The 13,702-nt window shown below is 38.5% G+C and overlaps 1 protein-coding gene across 1 annotated transcript; it reads right to left on the bottom strand.

The window, feature by feature from the left end:
• Positions 1 to 13,562, bottom strand: FRMD7 (FERM domain containing 7). The gene is made up of 12 exons (XM_053473949.1): positions 13,506 to 13,562; positions 9,754 to 9,858; positions 8,593 to 8,635; positions 7,948 to 8,026; positions 7,440 to 7,537; positions 6,008 to 6,122; positions 5,000 to 5,147; positions 3,712 to 3,807; positions 2,827 to 2,990; positions 2,102 to 2,170; positions 1,945 to 2,020; positions 1 to 1,110 (listed from the first exon to the last, which is right to left on the bottom strand). The coding sequence occupies exons 1-12, from the start codon at positions 13,560 to 13,562 to the stop codon at positions 28 to 30; spliced, it is 2,133 nt and encodes a 710-aa protein (XP_053329924.1). The 3' UTR covers positions 1 to 27.
• Between the last annotated feature and the right edge of the window lie 140 nt (positions 13,563 to 13,702).

Raw genomic sequence — 13,702 nt, 5'->3', positions numbered from 1 at the left:
ATCTGACCAAGATAAATATATTTACATTTAAGTGTGAAACCATTTCTCTTCCATTCTGGGCTTTCTATTTCTCCAGCCACTCACATTTAATGGAATATCTTCCTCGTCCTCTAGCTGAAGGCTTCCCGAGGACAGCCTCGCTCTTGCCATTGGATGGCTTATATTTTTGCCAAACACAGCATAGTAATATGGGTTCATAATTTCTGTTTCAGAGTCGCTGGATTCGGTCCCACTGTACACATATCTCTCAGTGGCTCTCGGTGTGTTTTTTAATAATGAAGGGGGTGGAGGAGGAGGTGGCGGTGGTGGTGGCGGTGGTGGTGGTATGGGTAGCACTGGTGGGGTTCTTCTTGATACACTGGATGTTCTAAATACAGGACAAGGTCCTAAAGGCTTAAATTCTGAACCATAAGGAAGCCAAGCAGATTTCATGTCCGAGTGACTCAAGGACCTTGTGGGATTAAGTTCTTTATTAGATTCACTGCTAGTTATTTGAATGTTTGTTTTGTAATCCGCACTATTCCGGCAACTTGTTCTGGGATATACTGGTTGGTGATATTCCTTTAATCTTCTGGCGTTTGGACTTCGGTTGGGTGATTTTCCAGGAAAAGTTGGCTGATTGGTGAGCCTCATTATTTCCTCAACAATAGCTGATGCTTGAGGGGCAAGTAAAGATGGTCCATCTGTATAGCTGCAGAAACCGGGAGAACCCTGGTACAGCTGGTGCCTTTCTGGAGATGGTTCATAAGTGACGTCTGTGTAAGTCCTTGGGGAACAGGTGCGTCCCCTGTTAATATCTTCAGAAGTGCTATTGATATTTTCCATCCAGTAACTACTGTCTTCATAACAAGACCTCACTCTCCTCTCGGAGCGTTGGCGTGGGGCCTCGTGTATCGTATCACTGTAACTACAACCCGGAAATGAAGCGCTGCTCCTTGATTGTTGCAAAGGTGCAGACTCTGCTTCTGGTTTGGAACGATTGAGTTCTGCTGTGAAAATTACTTCAACCGCTGAATTTCTTCTGTTCCTGTCCAGAAAGGAATCCCAGCCCACGCTGTTAACACTTCTGGAGCATGGTCTACTGGTATATACCAGCCTTAAGTCATTGGGCTGGTGGAGAGAGCAAAGCAAAAAATAAAAATGTATTAATTTTGTGGATTATGTTGAACAGCATCTCTACCGTAAAGGTAATTAAGACACAACTTTTGCATGCACCTATAAGCAATAGAGACATTCTGCCCTGTATCTTGTGTGCACAAAAAAGTGCTTTAAATTAAATTGTTGCAGACTATCCATTAAACTTGTCCTAAATTACAGCATTTTAGATTGCATTATTGCACTAGAGCTCTTAACTCCGTTTTTATCTACAATACAGATGGCACCATGAGCATGTGTGGGTGCTTCTATGGATAGGCCACCTGCAGCTCTCTGTCTTCTGGGGGAAAAGGCAGGGCTTGCAGCAAGTGGTGTGAAGCTAGCCATACATTGAGGCCGGCTAGCCCAGATAGCGGGGAGCAGGAGGGGATGTAGATGACCCCACAGAGAGAGGAACGTGACCCGGAAAACTGGGAAGCAGGACTTCAACTGGAGATTTCACAGTTATGGCCATGAACAATATTAGAATAAAAGCTGCAATTGTATCTTTTCGTGCTCGTATAAAGCCAGAGGAGGTGACATTACACATCCTGTGCCAGGATTAAAATAACATATTTGTATTATATATCTAATATTTAGCCTAAACATTTAATATATAAAACCGTCAACCCTGATTGTGCAATACGTAAGACAAAGTCCAGACTGCAGTGGCCATTTTTACCGTGTTATTTTTTTATTCATTTTCCGAGAGAATTCTGCCTGCAAAGGGGTACAAAGGTAATACGAGAGACATATTTGTGTTCTAATTACCAAGCAGATCTCTGTACAGAGGACATTTAAAGCAAATACCTGCTTTGCTACTTCAGTCAGAAGATCTGGAGATGACCTGCATTGCCTCTCGTGAAGATTGGCTTGAAAGAGTTTTCTAAAAATTCAAAAGCAAATTTGGTTACAATAATTTTGGCAACATGATCATGTAACTAGTATGATGCAAAGAAATCATTACCTTTCAAAGGGTTGATTCTTTGCCTTTCCTTTAGTCCATGAATCAAATAGTTGTTTTTGAGTCCTCCCACTAATGATGGAGAAATAGAGAGAAACATAATTATCTACAATTTCAAGTGCGTATGACAAAAAATTGTTGTTTATAATTTGGCAACCAGTAGGCATGGGCAGCTAAGGGCAAATTCAGTAATGCCAGTGGTATAATGTGGGGCCTGCAGGAAACATGTTGTCTTTGACCCTTTATATATATATATATATATAATTTAAATATTTATTACCGTACATGGCCCATGGTGGACCTTGAAAGTCATCACCGTAAATATTCTAAATCCCATGTTTATAACTAATCTGCAGATTACCAGAATTTGATATGAGTGCATTTTCAATGCCTTTTTATGTTTCCACCAAGTTATAGACAAAGTAACAGGAAGTATAGATTGTATTTGGTGGAATAAAAATAATTAAATCCACGACGTGCCAACAGATTTTTTTCTTCTGAGATATGACTGTAACTTAAATACTGATTTCTCATCCATTATCCCAACGTTATTTATTTTGCTGTATGGTGGAGGGCATTAGTGCTTTTTTCTCACCACAAGCATACATAATCTGTTTTTATATATATCCAGCAGAGTAGATGTTGCACCATTAAACCCTATAACTCCAGGATCAATGTCATTTTTATTATACAATTACCAGCATTTGGTAAACCAGTCTGCCTTTTACCTGTATCTGAAATTGGAGCCTTTACTACATAAGAAAGGCCTTGGCTTACGCTTGGGTTCTTCTGACAGTCGGAAAAAGGCATGATATTCCACGCAAGTCTTCCAGAAAGCCTTACATGCATCTCGGCTTTCCATGGTGAACACTAATGTGTCCTTGCACAAAGTCTGCAGAAGAAGTCATTTAATCAGCTGGGGACGCCAGGGGAAACACCATTATGTTACAGTTACACATAAAAACTGAAATACTCTATGTCTATGGCTATGCCCACTTTACTGGGTGGCAGTAAGAGAGGTGGTGAACATGAGAGGTGAGCCCTAATAAAATACAGCGTCAACAAACAAAAAACAAAAATTGGGCTTCCGAACTATGTACCTGTGATGAGGAAGAGCGCAGGCTTTGTATACACTATATGACTAAAATTAGGGGGACACCTCTATGAGCTTACTAGACATACCATTCCAAAACTATGGGCATGCTGGAACAAGACAGACCCTTCCTCAAACTGATTCCACACATTTGGAAAGTTAGACTTTCTTTGTATTAACTAGCTCACTAGCTTACACGACGAAAAAAACAGCCTTCTTTAAGACCCATTCTACTGCCAATGGCTGTCCACTTCTTGATTTTATACATCAGTTGGCAATGGGTAAGACTGAAACCCCTAAACTCAATAATTTGTATGATTTGTAAGAAGCACTGCGTAAATTATGGTGCTATATATATATAAAAGAAAATAATACTATTAATCTTGCTATATTAGTTGTGCTGTGTGAATGACCAGCTTGGCTCTTACCAAAAGACAAATTGATTTTTTTAGATAATTTTTGTCGCGTTAGACGGTATAACAATGCATAAAGTGGAAAATAACATAAAAATCCTACTCACATCGATATGTGGATGAAGCTTGATGAGAAAATGTTTTCTCTTGAAACTCAGCTTCCTAATATTAGCCCAGTTGAAAGTGTTAATCTTGGTGTTTCCCTGAATTAAAATAAACACCGACATATATGTTGATTATAGATCATTGGGAATAATCATCAATACAGGAATGTCTGGATTCCCAAAATGTTGGGGGTTCCTTCTTCAAAATTGTCATACCTGCTACACAGAATTACTGTGCCTATTGTTTCATCTCATTATGGCTGTGCTTTATTTATGCATGAAAAAGGTTTGTAATAAGATCATCAACACTGGTCAGAGCATGATCTAAAGAGGACCATCCAGAACAAGTCTGAGATAAATGCACTGAGGACAGACAGACGATTAATAGCCTGCCCTTCAGTGCATCTCTGTTTGGGAGCATCTCAAGTTTTAGCTCCCTTGTACTGAGAAATATCCATTGACGTATCAGTCTGATTCTGCCAAAAAGGCAGACTAGAACTGAAATGCATGGCAAGTTTCCTCTGCACAAGATACCCAACAACCTCAGATGTACATGTTGTTAGCCTGCACGAGCCCCAGTTTTTATACTTCTAGACCCAAGGGAGAGCAAGGGTGGACCATATGGGGTTGGCCCATCTTGGGACCCTTTGGAGCCCATCCCAAGTGAAAAGGTGAGTCCGGAGAAATTAGAGGGATGCTGACCAAACCCCATTGAGGCCTATGAAGGGAAAAATGCATGTCTAGTGTTGTTGGTTTCCTTGTACAGAAGTATCTTGTTTTTAGTGTCCGGACTTGTTGTAGAATCAGACTGTCAATGGAGAGCTAAGACTTGAGATGCTCCAAAGTGGGGATGCATGCTATTAGTGAGTTCTTCTCAGGTTTGTTTTGTATGGTGTTTGGCCCTTAGAGGATTGTTTGAGGTCATCCCAAGTGAAAAGGTGAATACAGATGTGGATAAAACTTGTTTTCTATGATCTAAAGAGGGGTCATGCTCCTTGAATCTGTTGTGTATGGTTAAGCACGTTGTTCTGAGTAAAGTGTGGTCCTGACAGTTATTTACAACTTCACCAAACCAGGTGATCAATATTATGTATCACTTTCCAACCATCATCTTTACCAAAAATAGTCCAAAAAACTGTTAAAACTAAAGAGGTTTAAATCTATAATATGAGAGGTGAGTGTGGCCTCCATGATAGCATTGACCATGGCCCCATATAATCCACTAAAGTGGACCACCTCAGTGAGTGCTCTTATCCCAAATTCTTTGATAGCATTGATTTATTTTACTGACCCGCAGAACCAGGACTCCCATGTGTGCCACGGCAAGGTTGATTTGCAAATCTTCCCCATCATTAGCAGGATGAGGATGGATTCCATACATATCCAGTTTGCGTGCTATGTCTAGTAACTGCATATCTGATTCAGCCGGAGACTTCCCTCTAGAGAGAAAACAAAAATGTATTTGTAGCATTGAAGAACCTTTCTAAAAAATCGGGTGATCCTCTGTGGCTTCTCTTTGCATGTCACCCAATTTAAAATGTTAATTGCACTGTGACAGTCTTTAGGGGGGGAATTCTCTCTTTGTGACTCAAGCCCCTCTGCCCCTCATTCCAGGGATCTCAGAATGATTGGTGGGTATATGAGTATATCGCAATGATCTACAGTATTGTTAGTCACAATAATGTGCATGAAAAAGGCAAAAATAACTTCTTCTAAATACCTGTTTACATAAATATAGACTACATAGTCACATTAAAAAGTAACAGTAAAGCCATGTCCTAACACAAAAGATCATGTATTTTGCCGTTTGTTTGGAGTAGGGTGACCGCATGTCCCGGTCAGCCTCAATCCGGGACAATGAGAGCGTTCTGAGTGAAGGAGAGGGTATGTTAAATGGGAACGCATCAGAACTATTTGGTTATTGTTAGCTGTTTTACTTGTATTTTGAGTTATTCAAGTTATCCATGTTCAAAACCATAGCAACTAATTTTGTTTTTTTTAAAAAAAAATATTGATTAAAAACTATGTGGGGGATGGCACTGGTTAGGCAAGCATGAAAGAACCTGGACCGCAAAACTCCTTCCATTGCAATCCTGGTATTACATGCAGTGTGTCTGGGAAGTAACAGAAGTAAAGAATTTAGACAAGCCTACTTTATGTGACTCAGGTTGCCAGCTAATAAAGAGTAAAGGGAGGTCAACTTGGTCCATTAGTAGAAGCAGCCATGTCTTTAGCCATATCAACTTCATGTTCACAACGCCCTTTTTACATTTACTTTCTATAAGATGGACATACTTACATATGACGTTGGTAATATTTTACGATCTTGTTGTCTAAGTATTCTTGGTTTGGTAAATATTGGTTCTGTTCTAGGTGATTCCTGGTTGTGTCCTCATCATAATCCCCCAGCTCTGCTGCATTAAAACAAGAACAAGAAAATCATTAGCTAGGTCTGAATCCCCTCCAGATGTGTTATTATTCAATAGAATATTACAGCAAGGCAAGGAGTTTGATGGGAACTGTGGCCACATCATTCAGTAGGAAACTGTTTTCTTTCCGGTGATAACAAGTTACCTGGGAACTCTGTGGGTTTCGCCTGGAGACTCCAGGAGAATTGCTGCTTCTCCAGGTCAACACCCGAATCCTACGGGTTGCGGTAACTGGGTCCTGACATGCCCCACTGCCTGCCCATTTCCTCCGGCGCTGTCATCAGGAACTCCCACAGACATCAGCAGGAACTCCCACCGGCATCAGCAGGAACTCCCACTGACATCAGCAGGAACTCCCACTGACATCAGCAGGAACTCCCACTGACATCAGCAGGAACTCCCACCGACATCAGCAGGAACTCCCACTGACATCAGCAGGAACTCCCACCCACAGGAACCGCCTACGACATCAGAGGGACCACCTACTGATGTCAGCGGGTAGTCCTGGCCACATCCCATGAAGGGGGCTCTGAAAGTTCCCAGGTATAGTGATTAGTGTATATATGCAGTATGATAGTTACCTGTACAGGTGCTCATCACACCTTAAAGTCAGACTAGTACATATCACCATATGTATGACATGCCAATCATAAGCACATACAAAAATATACATGTGTCTTAGTACTAGAATAAAACTGAAATTCATTGCTTTTACATCTGAAGACTTTCCATGGAATTGCTTATTTTTTTCTATAGTGGGTAAAACAATCATGTTCCACATGATACCCTCGAATTTATTTTTTTGTTTGACGCCTAGAGTAAACCGCGCTTCCACTGTCACAGTGAAGAAAGAAGAAGGTGCTGGTGCTCCAAGTGGGTAAAGGCCACAGGGTAACCAGGTCTCCAATCTTCTTCTTCTGGGGCATTTGTAGTTCTGGAGCACCTTCATTTTCAAAACGTTGATTTAAAAAAAATCTTCTGATTTAGCTATGCAATATTAAGGGCCAGCTCATGTTATCACATGTAGTAATCTCAGGCAGTTAAAACTCTCCTTCAAACTCTCTATTTAGTGAATATATGCCAAAGTTTTTTTTTCTGTGGCTCGCCATGATTCCGAAACAACACTTATAGTACTCTACCCAACAAATATTGCCTAACTTTATATTTTATTTTTTGTACAATGTGTGGCTGTAGGGGTAAATGCACCTGGTTACGATGGGCACGGTAGTCCAGAATAATCTTCAAAAAATGTCTCATCTAAAATGTAAAACTGTGTATCACGACACTAATTTTCTCACTTACACTGCAGAATATAAGACACCATTAAGGCAGCACTGTTGTCATTGCACGGTAATCTCCCGGATGCCAAGTCCTTTTTAATCTGGAGTGCAAATAGATACCTGTGAAATGAATGATGAGCAAAGTCAACGCACCACTAATATTTACTGCGTTAAATGGCAGTATCATTTAAAACAGTTACTATGTTTCAAATTATATTACCATGCGCTGTACAGAATATTTAGCCCATTCAGTGTTTAAAAAACTTTAGTGAAAAGCAATTGTTGCTGTATTAAAAAAATACTTATCCACAGTCAACCGGGTTACGTGAGGTTAATAAAGATTTATACACGAGGATCAGTGTATTCACGTGGGACCATCTATTGCTAGTGAGATAATACAAGTGTTATTGTATTTAGTAGCCCAATCAGTTAAATGATCACTGAACAATAAATCGATTAATCCTGAATGTGTCTACAAGCCTAATTAGTTTGGAGAACTTAAGTTCATAAAAGAAAATGAAACAAAATACCTGGTCAACTCTCCTTGCAACAGACCCGGATCCACCAGAAAGAATTTCACCATAAATTTGAAAATTGTCTCCTTAGGATCTTAAAAGAATAACACGATTCAAACGGCACATTAAATCTGCGGACAATCATTTGGCAAAGCACGTGCGAGACTATGCAGAAAGTCAGCCTGACTACTAGATTTTTCACCCATGCAAGCACAGCTTCTGACAAAAGAATAAAATTAACCTTTTTAAACTATATTATTACTGATACTCATATATATTAAGAATTCTATATTTTATGTCTCCAAGAGGTACAACACTAAAAAGTGAGGCACACGCGTAAGAAATCTACCCCATTCATGGGGTTTACCCCAAATGCATCAGTGAGTCTAGACGTGGGCTTCCCTGCTCACCAACCCCACCCTACCGATTATTCCCATGAAAGCTAAAATATATATTTCTGGGTTTGTTGGTTCTATTTTTGCTCCTGATATACAGTAGAGTGTTTTCCCCCTGTAGTAACACGAGGAGCGATATACCATAGAGCAGACTCGTTATCTGCGTTCATTTTTTTTTGCTTTGTAATGGTATTTGGAGATATTTTCTCAGGCGTATGTCACAGTTTAAGACATGCAATGCAAATGAAATGTTTGCGTAACTTACTTTTAACCTGTTTGGTGATAGGCTTCAAAAGTCCTAGCCATACCTGCAAAGAATTTGAATAAAATCAAACATTTTAATTTCAATTATCATCAACACTTAATCTAAACTTAATGCACTAATTTATTTTTTTTGGTACCAGAAAGTTGCAGGCTTATAGTTTTAAACAATGTAATTTACCCCTCTTATAATTTAGTAATTCTTTTGTAAAGCCTGAGGTACTCTCTAATGGAGGAAAGGTGATCGGTGCTCCAAGCGCTAGGGCCACAGTGGGAAGCAGGGCCCCCAGTCTTCCACTCATAGAGCTGCACAACCCACAGGGGAAATGCCGGTCCTCCTCAGACAAAGCCTAAGGAGGTCCGGATCTTCTAGGGTACTCCTCGAAATGAGACCCAGCTCTACTGTGTCAAAAAAAAAAAAGCGCAAACATGGCTAGTGAAATATATGCCCTGGCAGACTGAACCAGGGGGCACCTAATGAGTACCTCAGAGAAGCTTTCCCTCTCTCATAAAGATTTACGTGATCTAACCAAAAGGCCATGAAGCCACAGAACCGCTGGGGACATTACATTCTGTTTGTGGCTGAGGTAAAGTCGTGGGAAAAGGAGATATTCGTTAAAGATAAGCACTTTAAATTTTTTTTTTGTGAAGCTATGAGGGACAGTTTACCTTTACAGTAGAGTAGGATATGGGAATATGAAGTATGGAGGTAATCTCTCTTAATCTGACTGTTAGTGTTTTATGTATTAATGCAAGATCTGCAGCAGAACTTTACGAAAAGGGCCAAAAAGCAAATGACTCCAACTGGTCTTTTAGTGCATGTTTAACCTTGTGTTTAAAACATAATATTCATCAAAATGCTTCCAACCTCATCGTTCCATATTTATCTTTGTAAATAGTTTTATAGCAGAGCAGATGAAGAAGGAATTACAATGTATGTTCAAATGTCACATTAAAAACGTACAGCATATATATATATATATATATATATATATATAATTATTTGATGGAAAGAAGTCTTACTTGTGACAGGTTGACATCGTATGCTATAAATAACTCATGTGATCAAGCAGTTGAAAGCCTAAGGTCACGTAGACCATTTCAGTATGAAAGCAGAAATAAATTCTACATTTGCCCTTTAGCTATTTGAAGGTCATTCACTTACTTCATTTCCTGAGTGATTTCGGAATTCTAAGCCAAAGTATTCTTTCTCAGTTAGGCTTAGATGACTGCAACTCATGTTAAACAGTTCCTTCCCAGGAGCTTTTTGCTATAAATGTAATTAGAAAAAAACAAGCATTAGACAAATTTACATAAATATTTTACAATATTTCTTTTTTATGTTTCTGTTTTGGTCATTGCAAGGACCAAGTAACATAAATCAGCACATTTTAGTATAAAAAGTTAGGCAATGCAAACGCGCAAGAGAGGACTAATCAGCAAAGGTCATGGTGCCCCAAGAGAGTCCCCAAGAAGGGCACTTTCATTTAAGGGTGTCAAATAAATAGTTTTCCAACTAGAAGGAAAGTTAAAGGATTCCGTGGAAACCCAAGTCAGTGAATGATGGAGGATCTTATGAGCTATCTCAAATGTCATCTGATATAAACATAGAGACTGATCAATAAGATATTATATGTCTTAATTTAATATGTAACTAGTATGGCTCTAAAAGTATAAAGAACTCGCTTCCAAATTAATATTGATTATATCAGAGAATGTATGAACAGGAACATCAAACAAATTAAAGAGAATATGAAATATATCACATGGATACTAATAGCCAAGTTTACTTATTAAATGGTGAATAAAAACTTCTAAATGCTGTATTATTTGTCAAGAGTCTCTACACTACAAATAATGTTTTAAATCTCATTGCTAGTTTGTTCCAGTTATATTTTGAATATGTATCATGTCTCTTCTATATGGAAGATCTGATCCATGTTGCCTCTAAAATATATTGTTTACCTCCCTTGTGGTTGCGAAAAACATAATTACAGATTATGAATGTATGGCTTTCATATTATATACCCTCTCCAAATGTTTCTGTAATGAGACCTGACAGTCCCTGGTATTCCAGGGGAAAAGAAAAGGCTGATGAGACGTACTTCTCGCTAATGATGGGAGGCTCTGGTAACAAAATTAGATCCAAATTAGCATGGAAATGAATGAATGCTTTAATCTATGGGGATAGAGGGAAAGCCATCGCTGCTGAAGAGCTAAACTGTTTGTTGCTGTAATGTGCGAAACAGCTTTCCAGAAATCAAGGGCTGTTGGGGAAAATTACTATGCTTTTGTGCTCAGCTTCTCGTATAGTGACAGTGTAATAGCAGCCTGCTCGCTGCAGTCATCCTAGAGCCTGTCTAAATTAAGAGGCCTTGTGTAATTAAAACAATTATAATCTTTTCCGCACCAGATTGTTTCATTTGCAGAGTTCAGTGAAAATCTTTGTAAAGTCACCCGTTTTAAGAAGTTGTCAAAGAAATTGAACTAAGAATTAAAACAATAAGTTGAAGCTACAAGTTTCCGTTGAAGACTACCAGTCGGGAACAAACTGGCAGAAGAATGTACTTGTTCTGCAAAAGAAACCAGAGCACAGAAAAGAAGCAGCAATTAAACTATACCATTTTGTTACAAATTGCTCAAAATCGCAGTTGTGTGTGTGCGTGTACCAAGGGCACATGGCAACGTCCTACATGCGCTGACACAAACACTCCGAGGCAATCTTCACTACAGGATTGTTGGAAAGTAATGGATATTTACATATTAGCGTAACATGCCCTGACTATGATAGATGGGAAATATAAATGATAAAGAATCATTAATAATAAAAAAATAATGTAAAAAATCCTTCAGTTATGTTTTTATCACAGATGGGACTGTCCCGGACCTTTGCACCTCTGTCTGCTCAGCCTCCTGGTCCAGGAGGAAGCGATAACCTTATTGTTAACACCTGGAGAACCTTCTATCTGTTATTTGACCCAGTTACTTGTTGCACTCATGCCTTCACTGATGATTTCCCATCTGTTCTTTGTATCTTCTTCATGATGGAAAACCAATAACGCATCAATCTATTTAAATCAGTGGTTTGGTTCAACCCGGCCCAGCTGGTACCAGGCCACCAGCCTCCTCACAAATGCACTAGGCACAAGTAACAGATCTGGGTCCTTAAAGATTATTATTTGATCCACTTGCCCCATCTGCACTGCGCATTTAACAATTTAAGGCTTCACAAAAACAAATCGCCATTTAATTATTGCTGACAATGTGGGGGCGGTTGGGGGCAACCTGAGCATATTATAGATATTATTCCCGCAGGATAAATGAGAGTGCACGCACACACACACACGCACACACATGCACACACGCGCACACACGCGCACACACGCTTTTTAAAGAATGTAATTACCAGTGTATACAACATTATCACAAATATACTTGGCTGTATTTCAGTTAAATTTATCTACAGTATGATGGATACCTTTATAATTTCCCTTTTCATTTATTAAATAGCTCCCACCTATGCTTTAGATTGTAAGCTCTGCCAAACAAAAATCTCATCTTCCGCCTTTCCATACAGCAGAATCTATTGTCTCCTTTTATAGATGTACACGCCCGTGTCATTTCTAGCGTTCTATATTTTATTAAGGGTTAAAAAAAACTGAAGAAGTTCGCTGGACTGAAAAACATATGCTGTATATTTTTTTAATTGTCTGTAGCTCACATTTCGCCGTAAGGAATAATATCTATTTTCCAAAACGGCCTCATCCCTCTATTCATCTTCGCCGTCGCTGCAGCAGGAAATGGAACGATTGCCTCGGAGTGGATTTTTTACAAAAAAATCTGCTCATCAACCAGAAGAGGTGGATAAACGTTAATGGAATCATTAGTTAGAATAACATGCATGTGGACAGAGTGCTGCTACGTTTATATACCTTAATAAATTCACTTGCCATTATGTATCATATATATATATTGATATATATCACTTTATGCCTGGTAATAACTGAAGTGAAAATTAAGCATGGCGAAATCAAACCCACAAAACGTTTATAATGTTATTGAATTCCTAGGCATAGTTTACATACGGTACATTCCGATACAATATACTTTATTTATGTTAACATACATAGATATGAAAACTTGACTATTATATCATAATCGTTTGTTGGAGTATCACCATATAGAAAAATCTTTTTAGGTGGTATAATACCTTTACATTAGATTAGATTTAATGCTAAATTTAGATTTCTGTTTAATATAAATAACGCAACACTTAAATATTTAATTGTAATATATTAAATTAAATTATATGCAGGCTATTTTTTTAAATTGGTAAAATTAATATTATATACCATTATCATACACGATTAAATCTGTTCTAACATAGTTTTGCTTTTAATGCAAATGTAAAAGTGGAGTATTTTTAAAATCTATATCTCAAGAGCCGGTGAGTGATTCAATATCACATATAATCAATGAGTCCATATTTTATAAGTAACCGTTTATCACAATTTTTTTCTGAATAACACAATATTTGCCTACAAGTAATAGTTATCTGTTTCATAATATTTCATTTTATTTTAAACACCAAAACAACCCCTATCATCCATATAATGTAATAATAATCATCATTCTGATGCATCAGCCACTTCTCTCCCAGAATTAAACAGCCCACAATAAAACCATGCTTTGTATATGTAAAAATAGAGAGTTTTGTGTAATTCTAGTTATAATTTGTTGATAAATTGTTATAGTGTCTTGGAGGGGGTGGACTAGAATTTGAAGCCTTTTAGCCTTAATTTCAATAACGACCATCAGGATAAACAGTTTTAACGCACCGTTCCATCATATGTTTAAATACACGCCAGCAAGAGTAAAATCAAATGTGTATTTAGAAGCGGTCATTGATTTACTTACATCAACAACAAAGGTCTTCTGAGAGTCGTCCAGAAATTGAACTTTCAAGTGCAGCATCCTTGGCTCGTGAGAGTCGGTGTGATCTGCTGGCAGTGAAGCTGCATCCCAGTGTGTGTCGTGTCATAGGCTTGGCACATCCCCAGCAGCAAGACACTATCTGTGTGTAGACAATTCACTATCCTCAGCACAATTACCCT

The sequence above is a fragment of the Spea bombifrons genome, chromosome 8, assembly GCF_027358695.1.
Source record: "Spea bombifrons isolate aSpeBom1 chromosome 8, aSpeBom1.2.pri, whole genome shotgun sequence".
In the NCBI taxonomy this organism is placed as follows: Eukaryota; Metazoa; Chordata; class Amphibia; order Anura; family Pelobatidae; genus Spea; species Spea bombifrons.
The sequence above is the reverse complement of the archived record's forward strand: the minus strand, read 5'-3'. Positions and strand labels throughout refer to the sequence as shown.